General features: G+C 51.6%; 3 protein-coding genes across 4 annotated transcripts in view; 2 read left to right on the top strand and 1 right to left on the bottom strand.

Annotated features, from left to right (window-relative positions):
- The first annotated feature begins 99 nt into the window (after nt 1–99).
- On the top strand, nt 100–8601 carry EIF6 (eukaryotic translation initiation factor 6). 2 transcript variants are annotated; one of them, XM_070420199.1, is made up of 7 exons: nt 101–202; nt 403–514; nt 634–719; nt 2613–2788; nt 3302–3478; nt 3666–3847; nt 8339–8601. In XM_070420199.1, the coding sequence occupies exons 2-7, from the start codon at nt 408–410 to the stop codon at nt 8346–8348; spliced, it is 738 nt and encodes a 245-aa protein (XP_070276300.1). In that variant the 5' UTR covers nt 101–202; nt 403–407; the 3' UTR covers nt 8349–8601. The 2 variants fall into 2 exon arrangements, with proteins under 2 accessions (XP_070276301.1, XP_070276300.1); XM_070420200.1 differs by lacking the exon at nt 2613–2788 and having other exon boundaries at nt 100–202; nt 403–719.
- Nucleotides 8602–9011: 410 nt separating this feature from the next.
- On the top strand, nt 9012–10702 carry MMP24OS (MMP24 opposite strand). The gene has a single exon (XM_070420197.1). The coding sequence runs from the start codon at nt 9178–9180 to the stop codon at nt 9337–9339; it is 162 nt and encodes a 53-aa protein (XP_070276298.1). The 5' UTR covers nt 9012–9177; the 3' UTR covers nt 9340–10702.
- Nucleotides 10055–21274, bottom strand: part of MMP24 (matrix metallopeptidase 24) — a 44474-nt gene continuing 33254 nt past the window's right edge. The window contains exons 5-9 of the mRNA XM_070420196.1: nt 20635–20796; nt 18371–18585; nt 16228–16366; nt 14617–14883; nt 10055–12738 (exon numbers count right to left, since the gene is read on the bottom strand). Of these exons, the coding sequence (XP_070276297.1) occupies nt 12401–12738; nt 14617–14883; nt 16228–16366; nt 18371–18585; nt 20635–20796 (1121 nt within the window). The 3' untranslated portion in view covers nt 10055–12400. The remainder of the gene's footprint in view (nt 12739–14616; nt 14884–16227; nt 16367–18370; nt 18586–20634; nt 20797–21274) is intronic.

The following is a 21274-nucleotide window of genomic DNA, read 5'->3' as shown; positions in this document are numbered from 1 at the left end:
GCGAGGTGACGTCACAACCGGCTGATTGCAACCATAAAGTGCACCCAGAGGGTGGAGCTAGAGAGGCCGCGAGCACGGCTGGGTGCGCCGGGCTCTCCCGGAAGTCTCCTAGGCGGAGGCGGAAACGGAAACCTACTTGGGGCAAAGAAGGTCCATTTGTAGCGTGTCGAGTTTCTGGTTGCCTGCTGAGTCCGTGTGAAGGGTCAGCTCGGGTTCCCCGGGTCATGGGGTGGGGGTGGCCGAAGGACTCGGAGGGGCCAGTGGGCGGGACCGGAGGCCCGAGGGGCCGAGAGGGTGGGGCCGGGGTGGGGTCGCGGTGGGGCCCGAGGGGTCACCCCGGGGGACCAGGAGTCGGGCCGGAGAGGACCCGCCGGCCCTGAACTCCCGGCCCACTGCCCCCAGGCCTCATGGCGGTTCGAGCGTCGTTCGAGAACAACTGTGAGATCGGCTGCTTTGCCAAACTCACCAACACCTACTGCCTGGTGGCCATCGGAGGCTCGGAGAACTTCTACAGGTGCGACGGGAGCCCGCCGGCGTGTGTGGATGGGTGGCGGGCAGGGGGCTGGGTGGCGGGGGCGCCTGGCAGAGCCCTCGAGGGCGCAGCCCGTGACCCCCGAGCCCGTGTCCCCGCAGCGTGTTCGAGGGCGAGCTCGCCGAGACCATCCCCGTGGTGCACGCCTCCATCGCCGGCTGCCGCATCATCGGGCGGATGTGTGTGGGTAAGCGGGGCGGACGCCCGGGGGGGGGGGGAAGCGGAGCCTCCCAGCACCTGTCATTCTGGCCCTGGAGGGGCCCCGGGTGGCCCAGGGGTTTCCAGGCGTTCCTCCATGGCGGGCTCTGCGGGCAGGCCAGCCTCTGCAGAGGCTTCCGGATCGTAGTCACAACAAGTAGCATTCAGTGCTTTCACTCTTACCCTTGTTCGCATATCTTCTTCACGAAGACCCTGGGACAGTGATGGCGAACCTTTTGAGCTCGGCGTGTCAGCATTTTGAAAAACCCTAACTTAACTCTAGTGCCGTGTCACATATAGAAATTTTTTTATCTTTGCAACCATAGTAAAACAAAGATTTATATTTTTGATATTGATTTTATATATTTAAATGCCATTTAACAAAGAAAAATCAACCAAGAAAATGAGTTCGCGTGTCACCTCTGACACGCGTGTCATAGGTTCGTCATCACTGCCCTGGGAGGTAGGGATTATTGGCTTCATTCAACTGATGGGAAAGCTGAGACTTACAGAACCGAACTGACTCACCAGGTGCCACACCTGGAGTGAGGCAAGATCAGACTTCTTCCCTGTTGCTGACTCTGGGTCAATTGCTTTTTCTAAGATTTCTAAAAAGCTAAGATTCTGGGGCAACCGGTTCAGTTACTTAAATCTTAAATCCCCATGTCTCTGAGTGGCGTCCCTATCCTACCTCTCAGCACCATTGACTCTTTGAGCTGAATCTCTGTTTACTGCCACCCCTTATTTCTAGTTCTGCTCATATAGGAGTTTGTTCCTTTAATTTTTTAAAATCTTAATTCTGATGATGCCTTTGAGTATTTTCTTTTTTGTTTTGTTTTTTATTGATTTTTTTTTTTTTTTTTTTTTGAGCAAGAGAGGGAAACATCAATTGGTTGCCTCCTACACCCACTCTGACTGGGGATTGAACCTGCAACCTGGGCATGTGCCCTAATTAGGAATCAATCCCGCAACCTTTTGATTTTACAACATGACACTAGCCAACTAAGCTACACTGGCCAGGGCAGTATTTTCTTACAAAGGCAAAACACTCTTACTCCTAACCATGACTTCAGAACTTGAAGTTCTGATGTAACTAGGGAGAATTGAGCCTGACCATTGCTGTTTTATTTTATATTATAATGGTAACAACTGAGAATTAAGAAGTTCACAGAATTGTGCCCTTGTAGAGGGAGGCAGAGGTTTAGTTATTGTTGTTACAACATAATTGTAGTTTGTTCATTCTCGTTTCTGTATAGTATGTTTTATGTAAGTATATCACAATGTTTTTATCCATTCTACTGACAGTGGGCATTTGGGTAGTTTTCAGTTTGGTCTGTTATAAATAGTGCTGCTATATCTTTTAGTGAGTACATGTATTGATTATGTAATACCTAGGAGAAAATGGCTGGGTCACAGGATATGTGAATATTCAGTTTAATATATGATGCCAGATAATTATCTGAAGTGGTTAAACAATTTACACTCCTATTGGTTGCTCCATATATTTGCCAACACTTGGTATTGATGTTCTTTTGAAAATTTTAGCTATTCTAGTAGGTGTGTGGTGTTATCTTTTAAGTGGCAAAATATATAACTAATGCCAAGAACACTTTCTGATAGTCCAGGTCCCCCTGGTTGGTATTGTCAAAGTAGGTAGTGTGTGTTGGGATAGACTCCTAGGCTGTCTCGGGTTGCCCAGTAGGACTCCTGGTCTCTCTTAGTGTTGTATGGATCAATTGGTTAGAAGGCTGGAGTTGGCCTAAAGCTTTCCTGGGAAAGCTAATTAATTGGGCTGGGTTGTATCCTCAGCTTCCAGGGCTCAGCAGGTATCTGTGTATTCATGGTCTTTCCTTGTTCCACCCTGCAATTTGGATCTTTCCAGGGAACAGACATGGTCTCCTGGTGCCCAACAACACTACTGACCAGGAGCTACAACATATTAGAAACTGCCTCCCAGACTCAGTGCAGATCCGGCGGGTAGAGGAGCGGCTCTCAGCCCTGGGCAATGTCACCACCTGCAATGACTATGTGGCCTTGGTCCACCCAGATCTGGACAGGGTAAGGCAGCCTAGCTTGGTCCAAGAGTCACAGTACTAGCGTAGTAAATGGCTAGTCACCGTTCTTACCTGTCAGGCAGGAAATAGGGGTATCTTTTTATACCTGTGGTCTCACATTTTAGTTACTCATTGGAATAGTGATAATAGAGACCTTCCATGGTGTGGTCAGTTTAAGAAAGAAGCTGGAGAGGGTATTAATCCTTCAGAATTAGAAACCAGCCAGGCCCAGGAGAGATGATTGACACTTGAACCTTGAGTGTGCATTAAAGGGTGGTGTGGAGAGCAGTCCCTGGCTGTTCAGGGCATGCATGGATGTTAGGGGCTCCATAGCTGGCCTCAACTGTGCTCCAAGCTGTATCCCCTCCTTTTTCTGGATCAAGCTTTCATATGCAGCTATGTAGGAGAGGAATGGGGGTTTTAGGGCGTTAAGCCCTGTGTGGTTCTTGGCATGGAGGACCCTGGATTCTTTGACTTGCAAGCCCTGGGCGCTGAGCACAGTACCTCTGACTGACAGGAGACAGAAGAAATCCTGGCTGATGTGCTCAAAGTGGAAGTCTTCAGACAGACCGTGGCTGACCAGGTGTTAGTAGGAAGCTACTGTGTCTTCAGCAATCAGGGAGGGCTGGTACATCCCAAGACTTCAATTGAAGACCAGGATGAACTGTCCTCTCTCCTTCAGGTCCCCCTTGTGGTAAGCATTCTTGTTCTCTGTCTCCTGCTGAAGCAGATCCCTTTGTCCTGCGTTATTGGGCTTATTACCCATCACAGGTTGGGATTGGGCTGCAGGTCAGGGAGCAGGGTTTGGGGGGAGTTCTCATCAGGGATGGGAGAAACTTTGATTATTGATGTTATGATCCATATTGAGCTATCATTTCCAGGCGGGCACTGTGAACCGGGGCAGCGAGGTCATCGCTGCTGGGATGGTGGTGAACGACTGGTGTGCCTTCTGTGGCCTGGACACAACCAGCACAGAGCTTTCAGTGGTGGAGAGTGTCTTTAAGCTGAATGAAGCCCAGCCTAGCACCATTGCTACCAGCATGCGGGATTCACTCATTGACAGGTATCTGGGTCTCTCTTCTGCCCTTTGAAAGTAGGGGAAGGAGATCACCTATAACGGGAGCCACACTGTATTCATACCTGTAGGTTCTACTTGCGTGTGAGGGCACACCTTCACAATGCCGGGCTGTCATAGGGTATAGCTGCAAGCATTGCCTGAGTATCTGCTCATCCCTGTCTTTGAAGACTTGGTTCAGTGTACCTTCTCTCTGGGCAAAGCTTCCCTCTGGTCTGTCTTATTTTATCACTTACCACATGTAGTTTGTATCTGCCTGTGTATCGGTGCCCCAGCCCGCAGACTGATACAGAAAAGAGCTGTTTACTGAGGGAAGGAGGGGAGGCTGCCCTTAGGAACTGAGGAGACCTTAGGTGCCTAATGGACTTGGGGGTGGGGATTACATCACAAGCACAGTCACCTGGGTTTTTGTGTTTGTTTGTTTTTTAAAGTGGGTTCTTGGGCCTCAACCCTGGAGATTCAGGGGTATGAATCTCTAGAATCTCTTCTTTTTTTGGAAGAGCAGCAGGTGTTGGATATTCAGGCTCCTTCTCTCTTATTCCCCATTGAGGATCCTTCCCAGGATATGCTACACCCAACTAGCACCGGCGTCTTTATGAGAACAGAAACTGCAAAGTGGGTTGAGTGCCCAGTAATAGCACTTGCAACGGGCAGTATTTCCCTTCATTCTCCCTTCTTCATTTATTCATCCGCCTGATGTTCATTGAGCCCTAAAGACAAGGCTTCATGTGGGATAGGCAACTTAGTGCTCCTTCTGTCTCTGAGGGGCTCACAGTGCAGCAGGTGAGAAAAGGTGTAGTGGCCACACATACTCTTAGCTATCTTCAAAGAAGAAATAAAAGGTGCCGTAAGTGCTTGGCAAGCTCTAAGAGACACTTTTTGGGATCCAGAAAGGACAGTTCATTTAGTCTGGGCTTTAAGGAATGAGTAGGTAATTGAATGTGCATAGATAGAGTGGGGAAGCACATTAAACAGACACACAGATAGAGGAGTATGAAGGGGAAAACTATTATTCCCAGAGTGTTGGGGACTCTGAATGCCCATGTCAAGTCTTTTTTTTTTTTTTCCAATTAGAGTTGACATTCAATATTATATTAGTTTTAGGTATACAACATAGTGGTTAGACATTTATATAACTTAAGGAAGTGATTCCCCTGGAAGGACTGGTACATAGTTATTACAATATTATTAACTATATTCCCTATACTGTACTTTACATCCCCATGACTATTTTTTTAACTGCCAATTTGTACTTTTTAATCCCTTTACCTTTTTCACCTAGGCCCCCAATCTCCCTCCCCCATGTCAAGAAGTTTTGACTATAGACCTATGATTTTGACCTTTGGTCTATGTTGGATGATTGTTTACATAGATTCCTGGCATCATCCCTCAGTTACTGATTCGCTCAGTCTGGAGTGGGGCCCAACCATGTGTGGCTATTTTAATAAGCTTCCCTGTGTGATTGTGATGGGACAGTTTGGAGACCACACTGACAGACTGTGTGCTGTCAGCCCTAGAGAGCAGTGGAAAGGGTCTGAACAGGAAAGTGGGACCAGTGGTTCTGTCATTTGTTAAACAGCTTTTTTTAAGCACCTGTTATGTGCCAGACAATAGTGATGTGATGATAAATAAAATATACACTCCCTGCCCTTTTGAAACAGACTTTCATGAGAAAAAGACAGTACTTACACCATTAATCATTTAAAGAACAAAAAAACTCTTATAACCTAAGAACAGAAATTTCTGTAACCTGATTATTGGTACCTACTGAAAAATTATAGCAAATATTGCATTTAATGGTGAAACTTCAGAAATTGTTTTTTGTGGGTTTTTTTTGGGTCCTTTTTTTTTTTTTTTATTAAATTTTTATTGTTCAGATTACATTTGTTCCTCTTCCCCCCCCCATAACTCCCCTCCTTCTAGTTCCCCGCCCCACCCTCCGCCCTCACTCCCCACCCACTGTCCTCATCCATAGGTGCACGATTTTTGTCCAGTCTCTTCCCGAATCTCCCATTCCCCTTACCCCCCCAAGAATAGTCAGTCCATTCCCTTTCTATGTCCCTGATTCATTATAATCACCAGTTCATTCTGTACATCAGATTATTTATTCACTTGATTCTTAGATTCACTTGTTGATAGATGCATGTTTGTTGTTCACAATTTGTATCTTTACCTTTTTCTTCTTCCTCTTCTTAAAGGATACCTTTCAGTATTTCGTATAATACTGGTTTAGTGGTGATGAACTCCTTTAGCTTTTCCTTGTCTGTGAAGCTCTTTATCTGACCTTCAGTTCTGAATGATAGCTTTGCTGGATAAAGTAATCTTGGTTGTAGGTTCTTGGTATTCAGCACTTTGAATATTTCTTGCCATTCCCTTCTGGCCTGCAAAGTTTCTGTTAAGAAATCAGCTGACAGTCGTATGGGTATTCCCTTGTAGGTAATTGAGTCTCTTTCTCTTGCTGCTTTTAAGATTCTCTCTTTGTCTTTTGCTCTTGGCATTTTAATTATGATGTGTCTTGGTGTGGTCCTCTTTGGATTCCTTTTGTTTGGGGTTCTCTGCGCTTCTTGGACCTGTAAGTCCATTTCTTTCACCAGGTGGGGGAAGTTTTCTGCCATTATTTCTTGAAATAGGTTTTCAATATCTTGCTGTCTTTCATCTTCTGGCACCCCTATTATTCTGATGTTGGTACGCTTGAAACTGTCCCAGAGGCTCCTTACACTATCTTCACACTTTCGGATTCTTTTTTCATTTTGCTTTTCCAGTTGGGTGTTTTTTGTCAAATCTTTGGTTTGATTCTTGTGCTCCTCTGGTCTGCTATTGGATATAATATTCTTTATTTCAGTCCGTGTATGCTTACTTTCTAATTTCTTTATCGTAGCATCGAGGGTCTCATTAGTTTTCGTGAGGCTCTGCACAAGTTTATAGCAAGCCCTCAAAATTGTGATTCTTAGCTCCATATCCTCCATTTCTGTCATGTTTTTTTGTCTCCGCATCTTTTATGCTTTCTTGGTGCACCCCCTTGTGGTCTCTGTGCGCAGTCTTGTTCTAGCCAAGCCTTAATTGTTGTAGTTAACACTAGAGGGATTTGACCACCAGGCCGACTGGCTGTAGGAATCAGCTGCGTGGAAAACTTCAGTCCTCTGGGGAGGCGCTAGTCCAGCCTTTGCCTGAGGCGATCGGCAAATGGCTCTGCGCAGGGCCTGGGCGGGGCGGGCTCAACAGGGCGGGGGTAGGGAGCAGCTATGGCTGCTCTCAGTCCGTCTCCAGGGGCTCTGCCTCTCTGTCCCCACAACCGCTGCAAACCTCGGAGGGACCGTAGCCAGACAGTCCCGTTTCTCCCGTTTGAGTCTGGGTCCCTAGAGACTCGCCCGGATCTGTAGCCCAGAGTCTGAGACTCACTCCTGATTGAAAACGACAACCGCGCCCTCAGCCACCAGCCCGCTTTGCGCGCGTACCGCCGCACCACCGTACCTTTAAATTTTCCTCTGGGCCTCGTAATGCTGTTGTTTTTCCTTCTAGTTGAAGAGTCTCTCCTCAGCCAGCCTTCCTGTGGTTCTGGGTGATGTCCGTTCAGTCTTTTAGTTGTATTTTTAAAGTGGTTGTTCGAGGCAGCAAACTCTGGTGTTTACCTATGCCGCCATCTTGGTTTCTCCCCCAGAAATTGTTATTAAAGTCATATAGTCAGCAGCACTGGTCAGCATTGCAGTTTGATAAGATAAAGAAATGGGTATTGGAAAGAAGAGACAAAACTCATTATTCTCCTTTGGTTTTGAACTCACTGAATTTGAGGTGCCTGTGAGACCTTAAAATAAAGGTGTCAGGCCACTAGAAATATGTACTTCATTTTCATAATCATGCACATGATTATTACTTGCAGGAAGAAAGTTCTGGCCTGAGCTCTGCCACTGGGGGATTTATGGCTTAGGCCCATCCCTTCCCCTGTCTGAGCCCCCTTGTTCCTTTCTTTCATGTCTGTTGGACTTGACCCTTGAGGATCCAACCTAAGACCACTAACAGTTTGAATAAATTATTTTTTAAACATTTTCATTGATTTCAGGGAGGGAGAGAGAGAAACATCAATGATGAGAGAGAATCACTGATCAGCTACCTTCCACATTCCCCACACTGGGGGTCTAGCCCACAACCCAGGCATGTGCCCTGACGGGGAATCAAACCCGTGACCTCCTGGTTCCTAGGTCAACACTCAATCACTGAGCCAGGACAGCTGGGCTGAATAAATTATTGACCCATCTGAACAGGGAAGGAGTTACTTTTACTTTTTAAGCATTGAGAGTTCTACAATGGATTGTAACTCAAGGGATCAGTGGAACCTGGAAGGGGCTTTGAATATGGTTCTTCAGGGCTGAGCTGGCACAAAGGGCCTGGGGTAAGGTTGGAGGCAAGCACCTTGAGAATGGAGGGTGAGGTGTGCTCTGTGAAGCACCTACTGACAATGCTCCTTTCTCTCTCTCTCTCTAGCCTTACCTGAGTCACCTCCCATGCCGTTTTCTTGGTTCTGAACTTTGGCTCCCTCTCAACGTCCCACCCACTGTGTCCCGGATGTGGCAGAGAGCTCATTGGTATCAGGTGGCTGGATGCCCAACCCTTCTTCACCAGTGCCCATCTCCTGACTCTAGTTACTGCAAAAATCTACCATGTACTAGCTGCCAGGCCTTCTGGCTGCGAGCTGAGAGCTCTGCTGTCCTGTGCCAGCCAATTAAAGGCAGCTGCTTCTGATCATTCTGAATGTGTTGTTATTCCCGGGGAAAGATGGGGGAGGATGCGCGGGGGTACGCCATGGGCTCCGCTACACTAGTTCTCCATTTTCCTCTCAACTTCAGCCTCATACTTGATGAAAGTCAGCTCCCCCAGGGCTGGTCTGAGGATCCTGGGGCACCTGGCTATGGGGCAGGCTTGCCCTCTTTGACCCAACATAGTTGGAGGTCGCTGGCCTGGCGGCCCGGGGACCTGGACAGCCTCCCCCTCCGCGGGCTCCCCAGTAGCTGGGGCGGGCCTTCTATTGGTCTGGCTGCGCGGGGCGCGTCACCGCAGGTTGGGACGGGATTGGCCGGTTGCTGGTGGGTGGGGTCGAGCTGGTTGGGTCCCGCCCCCGGGGCCAGAAACGGCTCTGGAGGCCGGGGGTGGTGACGTCACGGCGATCGCTCCTCCCGGCGCAGCGGCGCGGGCGAGCGGGACGTGGAGGCCGGCGCTGCGATTCTCGGACCCGCTGCTCCCGCCGCGCGAGGTGAGGGTCGGAGGGGCAGGGAGGGGGCCGTAGGGCTGGCCGAGCACCTGACGGGCTTCAACTCCTGCAGACCATGGGCGCTCAGCTGAGCGGCGGCGAGGGCGCCGCGGGGCCGGCGCAGCCCCAACCCCAGCCCGCGGCGCCCGAGGGTCCTGAGCGGCCTGGGCCCGAGCCCAGCCCCTGGGGGCCCCTGGACGACGTGCGCTTCCTCATCGCCTGCACCTCCTGGTACTGACTCCGCCCTCCGAGTCACCGCTCACCGCCGGTTCTGTTCGCCTCGCCCGGTCCGGCCACTGTCGTCTGTCCCCATGGCCCAGTGTCTCTCTCAGCCTGTTCCCTCCCGCCCCCGCGCCCCACGCCCCAGCCCCACCGGCGCCCCAGAGACGGGGATTGAGGAGGTCGAGGGGCCTGGAAGGAAGTCCCGGCAGAGCTGCCTCCACAGCAGCGCCTTGGGACACCTTGAATTTGTTCGCTCCCCATCCTACACCCAAACCACCTCAGCCTTCGTGCTCACCCGCACCCTCAGCTCCAGCCATCTGGGTCCCGGCTCAGCTTTCCTGTCACTGACTTCCAGAACCAGGCGAGGGTTCGTGGTGAGACCCTAAGGCCACTGACCTCACTTGTCCCCTATTGCTGAGAACTCGGCTCCTGCTTTTGTGCTGGTCATTGCACGATGGGCCTTGACTGCAGAGAAGACCTTGCTGCGGTGACTCTTCCTGAACCGGGGGAGGTTGGTCCTCCAGCCTGGACCCAATGAGGCATTGTCAGGCTGTATTTCTGGGACCCGATTCCACTGGGCCTCTTGGAGAGAGGGGATGTGCGATTGCTGGGCCGGCAGATGAGACGAATGGGGCAGCTCCTGGACACCCCAAAGTACCCTGTTTCTCTCCTCCCAGAAGCTTCTTAGGCCACTCTCAGAACCTGTTTCTCTCTCCCACATTCAAGGGAAATGACAGACTGTATTTTTGTTTTATTTAGAAATGATTTAAAAAACATTATACAAAGGCTGATCAGTTTAAAATGTGACTGACACTGAAATGCTATGATGTTCCCCAGGCTGAGGGGAAGCTGGGCTCTGGGACCCCCAGGGCTTTGCCCCTCTGTCTGCTCTGTCCTGGGGTGATGGACAAACAGATGATCACAAGGCAGGATAATCCGAGTTTGGAAGCCTCCAGGCTGAGCCCTCTCTGGGTCTAGCCTTGCATCCCTCACATCTGCAGCCTGGGCTGCCTGCCTCCATCTCCTGCTCTTTCTCAGCTGACCTTGGTAGTATTAGGAGCCAACGGGAGCCTGCGGGGCCTAGAGCATTCAAGAAGTGAGAGCACCAACCTGAGGAGTGGAGAGGGACCAGGAAGGGGCGAAAGGAGGCCAGGAAAAGATGGATAAAAGAGACACTTCTGATCTCATCTTGGACATTAGAGGGGTCCACAGGTGGAGACCAAGGCCCAGCCAGCTCACTGGACGGCCTGGGCACGTAACAACCTCTCTGTGCTTCATTTGAGGGCGTGATGAAAATTACCCTTGGCCTCCCAGGGCCTACACTAGTTTCATGTGAGTGGACAGGTGTGAGCTAATAAAGTGCTTTGCAAAGTATAAAACAGTGTACAAACCTATGAATCACTTATATCTCCGCAGTTGTTCCCCACCCGCCCCAGGGAGCCCGCCCTTGGCCAAAATGAGAAAAACAAAACAAAACACAGAAGGATAATGACAGGGAACACAGTGGAGCCCAATAGGTGCCTCTGGGACAAGAGATTTTGCTTTAGACAGTTAGCTCCCAGGGCAACAGAAGTCCCTGTCTCCTACAGGTTAAGCTGACCCAAAGACCAGAGGTCACAGGGTGGGGGCAAGGTCCTTGTAGGCTCAGAGGGCCAGGGTGGCAGCATCCTGAGGACTGATACCACCTCCTGGATTTGGCAGAGAGCCAGCGGGCATCACTGAACCCATTGGTCTTGCCCAGGGCTTCTCAGTGATCAGCAGGGCTGCCTCTACTGGGTTGGAGTGAGGCAAGCTGAGCCCTAGGAATTCCTGCCAGAGACAGTGTAGGGTGGGCCCCTAGGCTTGGGGCCACTACCCATGGGCGTGCTCTTTTCCAAAGAGCAACGCAGGAAAATGGCCTAGAGAGCTGGGTTAGCAAGGGCCAAGCTCATGATATGAACACTGGTTCCAGTCTGAGGGATTGAGTGGGCCTCAGGGTACGTGGGGGGTATGGGCTCTGAGCACTTGAGAAGGCTGCCCTGACTCCCTTACCCAAGGCCATGAGGATGTTGGCCTGAAGCCATTTCTGCCTCACGTAACCAGTCAGGCTGAGCCCCCAGGCCACAAGCTACAGGCTGGGGTGCTGCTAGAGACTGAGGGAATGGGGAGAAAGTAAGGAGAGTGGAGGATGGTCACAAACTCAGATCAGCCTCCAGAAATAGGGGGCTGCCCCAGTGCGTTAGCCTCGGGAGGAGGGCCTGGCTCCTGGGGTGTCTGGGTGTTAGAGTGGCCTTAGCAGCACCGTGGTCCTTATCACCTGGGGCATGGCCTGTCACCCGGCCTCATCGCCAAGACAGTCACCTCTAATTCACCTAAAGCCTCAAGCAGCCTTTGCAGAATGGGACTTTAAACAGTAGAGACAGGACATTTAAATGTTCAAGATGTGACAGCTGGGTCCTTGTGAGACCCGGCTGGGCCACAGCCCTGCCTGCAGCATGTGACCCTAAATCCTGGGTCTCAGAGGAGACCCTGATGTGTGGAGCAGGTTTCCTGAGGGATCTGCTGCATGCCAGCAGGGGAAACCCGTCTTGTTGCCCACTGTGTTGGCAGCAGGGGTCCTGTAGCCTTGGAGAACAGTGGGGTGGGGGTGGGGGGACATCTGACCAGCAGGTGTTGGCAAAGAGGGACCAGGACTGGTGGCTTCTCCCAGATGGGACCGAGAGCACTAGTGCTGGCTTCCCACAGAAGGTGCTGGGTCCAGCCAGGAACCAAGCTGTGGCGTCTCATGGACACCACAGGATGCAGTGACTACAGGGCCTCCACCTGGCATGGGGCCTGGCCTATTCCCTTGAGTAGGGAGCAGTTTACCCAGGACAGAAGGCTGGCATCTGGGTGCCAGGCACACACCCTGGGGCACAGCTGCCATCACTCCCTGCCCCACGTTCATCCTAGGCCAATGTGCCCACCACTTCAACTACATGACCCCTAGCCTAGGGCCCTGCTGGCTCCAGTGGGCAGTGACCAGAGCTGCCCCTCAGACCCTGGTGAGGAAGGGCCTGACTGGCCAGACTGAGTGGACAGAGAGGGCTCTAGGCTGCTCACACCCACTCCTGGACTGGCCGCTTATAGTAGGTGACAGGCTGAGGGCCTGCCTTGTTCTTGAACTGGAAGATGGTGTAGACCAGCACCAGGATGCAGAGGGACAGGATGCAGGGGATGACCACGGCCACCGCGTTCACAGAGCCTGGCATGTCGTTGATGGTCACCATGATGTCCACGTCGTCCTGGGGCAGCCGCCGCTCCTTGCGCCGTTCCACCTCCTTCTGGTTGCAGCCCATCCAGTCACGCAAGATGTTGCGTGGGTAGCCGGGCTCCACACTCAGTTTCTGGTTGTCAAACTTCCAGTAGTCCCGGCCCTTGTAGAAATAGGTGTAATCTGCAGAAACACAGCCCAGCATCACCACCACTCCCAGACACTTCCCTGCGCCTGAATGTGAGGGCGGAAGGTGCTGTGGCTGTGTGGAGGAGGGGCACCTCTCTCACCTGGGGGAGTCCCAGAGGAGCTCTGAAGGAGGGGTGGGCTGGTGAGGTGGTGGGAACAGGGTGTTGGCACGCTTGGAGGTGGGGGAGCGCAGTGCTTGGCACATCCTGCAAATAGTGTGTCTGGGTCATGGACTATCACCTGCATGGCTGCAGAAATGGGCACCCAGGACCTGGAGCAGCCCACCCCATATTCTCAAAGGTTCTGGGGAGCCATAGAGGGGCTTTAAGTCAAATTGGTAAATTCAATTTGTGCTTCCCAGACTGGACCTTCTCAGCCTGGGGCCATAGCTCTGTCACACTCTCCCCATAGGCACCCCCACATGGGTTAGATCAAGCCCCCAACTTAGGGCTTGGACAGCGCAATCTCCATAGCTCTAGTGCCTCAGTCCAGCTCCTGCCTGAGCCAAGGGAGGCAGGGAGCAAGATTTTTCCTCTTGACAGCAGACACCACCTCTTGGCAATTATCATGGATTTTTTTTTTTTTTTGGCTTGGCATACATCACTTCGAAACACTGATTACAAGATTTCTGGGACCCTTCTAGGGGAGCGGCTGGGAGGAAAGAAGGCAGCAAACTTGGGGGGGGGCACCCCAAGGCTCCCAGCAACAGCCTTAGCAGCAAGTCAGTCCACAGATGCAAAGCAACACACTCAGACTCTCATTGGCCGGTTCCCCACCCTGGCTGAGACGTTCATTGGCCAAAGTCTTTGATGTCATCTGTTTCTGAGGCTCCCCAGAAAGTGAGACCACGTGTGTAAAGCATTAGGTACACAGGAGAGCCACCAGATAGCTGCTCTGTCCCTGGAGCTGTTGGCTTTCTTACTAGTAATCTCTCGTCAGAGTCCTTCCCAGTGACCTCCAAAGTGGCCCCCTCTGCCTAGTTGCTTTCTCACAGCATTTCTTTCCCTTGCAGCATTTGTTGCTATCTTATTTTTCTGCCCCTAGCCTGAGAAACAGGATGCAATGCAAGTCTTGTTCTCTGCTCCATCTTCAGCCCTCCCACACAACCTGGTTCTAAGTAATTACTGTGGAGTGAGTACATCTGTCATTCCATATAAACTAAAACACATCAACAAGATGACAATGATGATAGCAGCTAAAGCAGATGGCATGGGCCACGTGCTAGGCATTGGTGTAAGTGCTCTACATGATTTATTTAATCCTTACAAAATCCTATGAGGTAGGTATCATTATTATCTCTGTTTTATAGATGAGGAAACTGAGGGAAAAAAGTGATTTTCCCAAACTCATAGTAAGTGGTGGAGATGGGATGTGAAACCAGCCAGGCTGTGCTTTTGACCATATCAGTGGAGACGTATTCAACAGACATTTATGATACCTACTCTGCACCTGACCAGACCCAGCCTCTTCCTGAGAAGCTCCTACTCTGGCCTCTAGGAGGAGCTTAGAAAATGTCTTGTAAACAAAGAAAGCTTCTCTCTCCACCTCCCTGCCCTCAAACCCTGGGAAAACCATATCATTGCTTTTCAGACTTGATAACTCAAGGAGCTCCTGGAGTACACCTGAGGCCCATGAGGAATGCTGTTTGAAGGAATGAAGTCAGTCTATGAAAACACCTCTCAGTGGAGAATCATCCCTGGAGATAAGAAATTGTGACTTGGTCGCTGGTAAGAGAATTTTGCTGTGTGAACACGGGTGGATATGAGGCAGTTGTCTTTGCTCTCAGGCAGTGTTTCTCAAACCTGGGTACCCTGAGAGTGTGCCCGAGGGCTTTGCTGAGACCCCCTCCCACCCTGCCGGGCCCATACATACATCCTTCCTTGCTGATGAAGGCCCCTTGGGGAGCCTGTGGGATGCCCTTCCACACGGTGATGGGCTTGGGGTAGCCAGGGTCGGTGGCCCGCCGCTCCTCGCTGTAGCGCCAGTACTGCTCGCCTTTGAAAAAGTAGGTCTTGCCCACGGGTTCCCAGCGCAGAGCCGTGTCAATGCCTTCTCGGGGAAGACAGCTGCCCAGCTCCCCCAGGCTGTGGGGGTACCCAGGCTCCACCGTCACCTCCTTAAACACCCAGTACTTGTCACCTGTGGCCAAGAGGAGCCCAGGATCAGCTTTGCCCAGTCACTCAATGCCAGAGGTTGTGGCTAGTGCCACTTGCCCATCTTATTCGGAGATTGAAATCATTCATAGAGCCAGAGTACGACAGGGAAACAGCCCTAGGCCTGCTTGATGCCCTCAGTAGAAGACTGAGGCCTCTTGGCCCAGGCAAACCGTGGGGGGCAAGTGGCCAGAAGCCAGTCACAGATCCTGGACAACTCATTCCATGCTGCCCAGGCTCCGTGTTTCACCCTCTGTGACTTGTTCCTTTCTCCTCTCTGAGTTATCTCAGCCACTCGTACACACTAGTGTTCCTTGCTCCCCCACTTCCACCAATGACACCCAACTCTGAGGCTTTAGCCCATAGCCACTCTCTCAGTGGACCAAGCACCAGACCTTGGTACCCTGTGGCCCATCTGCCTCTGGGCATTTCTAGATTGGCTTTCCAGAGTTCCCCATCTCCATCACCTTTCAGCCTCCCAGCATCCCCAACAAGTCCTGGCATCACCTCTGGCCCTCTTTCCTCCTCCTCTAGCTGTCTTTAGCCTCCCTGCTATGGGCCTTGCCGACATCACTCTCCTCAGCTCCCGCCTCTGCACCTGCTCTCTGGTTCTCTGTTGCTCACAGACATTCAGTGAATTTCCAGTGTTGCCCTAAGAGATCAATATTAAATCCTGGCCTGGCAAACAAGGCTCTTCAGGCCTCTCCCCCCTAAACTACCTTTCCAGGCCACTTCTCACAGCTTTCCGATGAGGGGCTCCACGCGTGCACATTCCCACACTCCTCCTTTGCCCATGCTGTTCCCTCCCCCTTGGAATGCTTTCCTTGCTTCTCACTAACTGTCTGTATCTTACCGGACCCAGGTCAAGATAATTGAAGTGAAACCACCTAGCACAGGATGGGCTCGGGGAGGGCACAGGGTGGCCTGCTGCACATATTAGGCCCCCCTCCCCCTTCCCCGACTGTTCCAGCCTCTGGGCTGTGTGGCCTCCTCCCTCCGGACTCTTACAGAACTGATAGGGAGGCCTTCCATGGAGCACTGATGGTCTTCAGTGGCCTGCACAACCCTCTACTTCATGTGGCTGAGGCTTGCTGCCCACCAACTTTGACACATACAGACCCTTAACAATCACTCCTTGACTTGATTTCCCCAAATTGTGCATTGCCTGCCTGAAGGGATCTGTCCTTTCAAATGTCAGTGTCTCTGTTAGGGCTAGAAGGACCCTTGGAGTACATCTGCCTCCCACCCCACTTCTCCCAGTTCACAGATGAAGAAAGGGGGTCCCGAGGACAGGGAACCATCCCAAGCCCCTCAGCACAGGCCACGTTACCTTTGAAGAAGACAAATCTTCCATCAGCCCTTTCATAGGCTGCATCTATGCGGGCAGGCAGGCCCTTCCAGAACTGCTCGATCTGCATGGGGTAACCCTCCTGCACCCGGTTATTGCGCAGGCGCCAGAACCAGCGATCCTAGGGGTTAAGGAGGGGAGAGGAAGAGGCATAACCTGTGAACCCAGTGCTCAGCCCAAACCACCCAATACCTTCCCCTGTGTCCAGCCTTGAAACCCTTTGTCAAGTCTGTCCATTTACTGCTTCTAACTTTCAAAGCCCTGTGAGGAAGACAGGATGCTCATGAACTCTCTTTAATTTTAAGTAAGCCTCCTTAAAGGAGCAGCCTGAGACAGAGTAGACAGGTCTGATGGGAGAAGAGATGTGGAGGAGCAGAAGGGGTGATGCCAGGGCCTGGAGTAGCCACGTGAGGGCAGCAGAGAGTCACTGACATCAGCAGAGCCACTCCTAGGTCATTCATTGAGCCTGGGCAGAGTGCCCTCCTCATATATGGCTGGCTCCATCCAGCAGGGCAAGGACCGTGGGAAGCAAACCCTCTTTTGCTTGGGGGAATTCCCCCAAGACCTGGATGTGAATTCAGGTTTCTCCACTTATAGCTGCATGACCTTGGGCATAGTACTTAAAGAGCCTCACCTGCAAATGGGGGAATAATGAGGGGTCAGATGAGAGAATATAGGCAAAGTGCCTGGAACAATAGGGGGCACATAGTCGATGTGGAATAAATGGCAGGTCAGTAAGCCAAGAGTGTGAGAAAAGCCCTCCTCTTCAAACTGGTGCCTGGCCTCACTGCAGCCCCTGGCTGGTGGGCATACTGGGCCAGGTCTACACCCTCCCAGGACCTCAGTTTTCTTATGTGTAAGTGAGGATGATAAGACCCAGACTTGCCTAGGAGCTGTTCAGTTGGAGGATCCAAGAGTACAGAAGAATGAATGATTCGTAAACGATGGTACAAAGGCTAGGAAAGGTTTTTCAAAGGTGTTTTACAAAGCACTTTCACATCCAGTTTGTTTAAACCTTGTTTTGACTCTCACAACTCTGGTTAAGTTGATCTGGGATATACAGGGTCCTAAGGAATGCCCAGTGGTTTCCTAGAGCCACTCGGCGAGAGGCAGGCTGACCCAGGGTGCCTGATTCTTGCTCATTGCTCAAACCTTGCTGGGGAGAACTCCACGAGGGGAGTGGGGAAGTCCTCCACGACCTCCCAGTGTGATGGAGACGTGCTGCCCAGACCCCCTTCATTGGAGGGCTTACTGCCTCCGAGGCTGGGAGTGTGGTCTGCAGGCAGTTTTCAACCGCCCGCCCGCCTCTCAGGATGGCCTCCGCTTCAGAGATTTCCCTCCAGGTCACATCCTTCCTCATCCAGTGACTGAATGAGGCAGGGGGTATAAAGTTACAGCCATGTGGAGCCCAATATGGGGTAATTCTGACCAGCCAACCTCGCTCCAGAGCCCCCTGTGAGGGTGGCTGAGTCTGCAATGGGCCTAATGGCTGCTTATAACTATCATCTTCTGCCCAATCCTGCTTCCCTCCCACAGATGCTGATCCCAAAGGTACTCCCTCATCAAAGTCCTGCATTCCAAACATCGTCTCAGAGTCTGCTTCCTTAGAACCCAGTGCAACACACCAAGCAGGCTTCCCCACCAGTCAGCCCCTGGCTAAGGTGACAGGACCAGGCAGGTGACAAGATATAGCCTGGCTTGCTTCCTGTCAGGCACACCTGAGTGCCAGCCTCTCAGCCCTGGCAGGATCGGGAGACAGACACAGCCACCACTGTGCCAGCCCCTACTTCATAGCCATGCATTATTTGATCTTCATACACCTTCATTAGGGGAATGACCCCTAGTTTTCAGATGGAGAAACTGAGGTCCAGAGAAGGGAGGTGACTTGCTTAGTCACAGACCTGAAGCAAGTCTCCAACCCTTCCAAGAGGTAACCCTGAGGTCACCAATTCCCCCACCCCCTCTTGATTCACTCAGCAGCACCAGGAAGAGACCCCGTGTCCTGGCCATTGGGCCAGCTCCCAGCTAGGCCCCACAGCAGGCCGAATCCCAGAGCAGCAGCCTGCTCCATGGTGGGAAAGACATGGGAGGGGACCCCTGGAAGGTGCCTGTTGACTGGGCCTACCTTAAACACAAACATCTCGCCCCGGAAGAGAGCCACTGTGTTGAAGTTGCCATCACAGATGTTGGGCTTGGCACCGGGTGTGGATGGCCTGTCCCCGAGGGGTGGCCGAGGAGGCCTGGGCTGGCGCTCATGCTTCCTCTCAGACGGTGAATGGATCCTGCGGACAGGGAGCGTGGGGAGGGGCCTTGTGGGCTCCAGGGGCTCGGCTGGGGGTCCTGGAGAGAGGGGCTGCATCTTAGAAAGGGGCCAGCCATTCCCTGCCTCCCCATCACGTAAGCAGCCTGAGACAGGTCTGTCACACTCCAGCCTCCTGTCCTCTCTCCCCATTTTTTATTCCCCAATCTTTGAGAAAATATGTGAAAAATAACCATTAAATGAGACTCTCATTTGTCCACCCTCAAGTCTGATATGTTCTCTTTCTTCTCTCCTTTTGTGAGAGAACAAGTCCCTTCTTAGGTTCTCTGCTCCCCTCCACACATGCTGGCCCACTTCCTCACACCCTCCATTCTTTATCATGGCTCAGCATGGCTCTGCCCGTTACCCACTGCACTGCTCCGTCAAGATCACCAGTGGCCTCTATGTTGCCAGATTCAGTGGTTACTTGGTTCAGACTTTGATGTGCATATGAGTTCTTTAGGGATCTTGATAAAATGCAGATTATGACTCAGAGGATCTGGTGGGGCCTGCGATTCTGCATTTCTTTAAGCTCTCGGGTGATGCTCATGTTGCTGTCTGAGGCCCACACTTGTAGCAAGATCATAGAAACCCTTTCCTCAAAACACTCTTCTCTCTTTTCCGGAACCCCGCACTGTCCTGGTTTCCCTCCTACCCGGGGCTGTGCCTTCTCAGCCTCCTTTACTGGCAGCCTTTCCTCATTCCCCTCTACTCGAAAGGTGGCGGTAGCCCTGGGTCCTCTTCTTTTCTCTCTCTCTATTTTGGTCCCTAGGTCAGAGCTTCTCAACTTGCATAATAGGATCACCTCGGGAGTTTAAAAAAACTCTTGATGCTTAGAAGGCACCCCAGACCAATTAAAACCAAATCTCTGGGGTGAGGGTCTGGTATTGGTATTTTTTATTGAAAACCGAAGGTGATTCCAGTGGGCAGCCAGGTTAAGAATCACCACTCTACGTGATCTCATCCAGTTCACAGCTTGAAAGACTCCCTTAGAGTCCAATAGGATGTCCTGGGATGACAGAAATGTTCTATATCTGCACTGTCCAGTACAGCAGCCTCTCACCACACCTGGCTACCGAACACTTGAAATGAGTGACTAGTGTTAGTGTGACAGAGGAACTGAAAATTTTATTTTGTTTAAGTCTAATTAAGATAAATTTCAATTTCAGTAGCCACATGTGGCTATATTGGACACCAAAGATTTCCAAATCAACATCCCAGTCCTGTGGCCCCACAATTACAAAAGCCAGAAACCTGTTGTCATCCTCCTCACCCCATGTCTCATCAATCAGCAAATCCTGGCCATTCTATTTTCAAAATACCTTCCAGTTACCACCACCCCTGTCCAGTCCTCTACAGCTTAGCCTATGGAGATCCTGCCTAACCTTCAGGGCTCTGTGTGGGGCCACCTCCTCGGTGAGGTCCAGAGAGAGCCCATCTATGCTCCATAGCCTGGGGGCAGTGGGACATGGGAGGTGGGGCAGGGGAGGGGGTTGTGCTATATGGACCTGCATTTTCTCAAGTAAACTGGTCTTCCCATCTCCACCTACTGGACAACAACAAGAATTTCACATACCAGTGTTACCAGAGAACTGGGTGGGTGGTATGGTAGCAGGCTTCTCATATTTTATCAAGATATCAGCCTAGCTTCTTAGTTTTTCTTGTTTAAGAAAAAAGCTCTGGTTATGATATTCATCACATTGTATCACTGTTACTTGGGCAGATGTGTGGATCTCCTGGCTAGAGGTGGGACCCCTTGAAAGTGAACCTCAGGAGGCTAGAGGGAGGTGTGTGGAGGGGCAAGGCAAGAGAGAAGAGGGAGTAGGTAGCATACCCTCCCAGTAGCATACCCTCCCCTATTTCCCAGGGTGAGGGCAAGGGGGGATGGTGGAGGTGGGGAGGTAGCTTTGCCCACTCTGGTTAAGCAAGGACATCTTCAGTCTCTAAAGGTCAGACAGCTGTCAGAGACACAGCAGCTATGTGGATGGATGGCAGTGCTCCCCCTTCCCTTCCCCGCTCCCCGTGACAGGCAGGCAGCCACAGCCCAACCCCCCAGTAGAAGTGGTGGCCCCCTCTCCCCTGCCACACACCGTAAATCTTCTGGATGCCCTGGAGATCATCCTGAGGCAGCTTGAAGTTGTGTGTCTCCATGTACTGGTAGAAGGGTGCCATGATGGCACTGGGGTCGTTGGAGTGCTCCAGTCCCAGTGCGTGGCCCAGCTCGTGCACAGCCACCAGGAAGAGGTCATTCCCTGTGGAGAGGGGGATGGGGAGGTGCCCAGGGCACCCACTTAGATATCAGACAGTCAATCCATTATGTTGGAAAACACCCATAGACTTTGTGCTAGGCCCCGTGCCGGACACTGGATCACACCCTGCCTTCCAGAACTCTCGACATCATGAGGGAAAGGGAAGGAGAAATGAAATAAGTGAAACTAGTGTTCCAGGTGCTTTAATAGATGTCTATAGAGTGAGGATATCAAGAAGGAGGAGTCATTTAAACTTGAAGGAAGGTGTTCCATGAAGCTTCATCAAGGTGAAGCATAAGTTGAGTGTTGAAAGATAAGAAGTTAGTTAGGAGAATGGATTCAGGGGGTAGGAGAGGAAGATGGGTGGGGATGGCATTCCTGGCAGACGGAAAGCTATAAACAAGATCCAGGGACAAGCAGTTTCATTCCACTTGGCTCTGGAACAAAGCACGAGGGGAGGGCCAGAGAGCGATGAGGTCAG

The sequence above is a fragment of the Myotis yumanensis genome, unplaced genomic scaffold (assembly GCF_028538775.1).
Source record: "Myotis yumanensis isolate MYYU_CA2020_CCGP unplaced genomic scaffold, mMyoYum1.0.hap1 SCAF_7, whole genome shotgun sequence".
Taxonomy (NCBI): Eukaryota; Metazoa; Chordata; class Mammalia; order Chiroptera; family Vespertilionidae; genus Myotis; species Myotis yumanensis.
The sequence above is the reverse complement of the archived record's forward strand: the minus strand, read 5'-3'. Positions and strand labels throughout refer to the sequence as shown.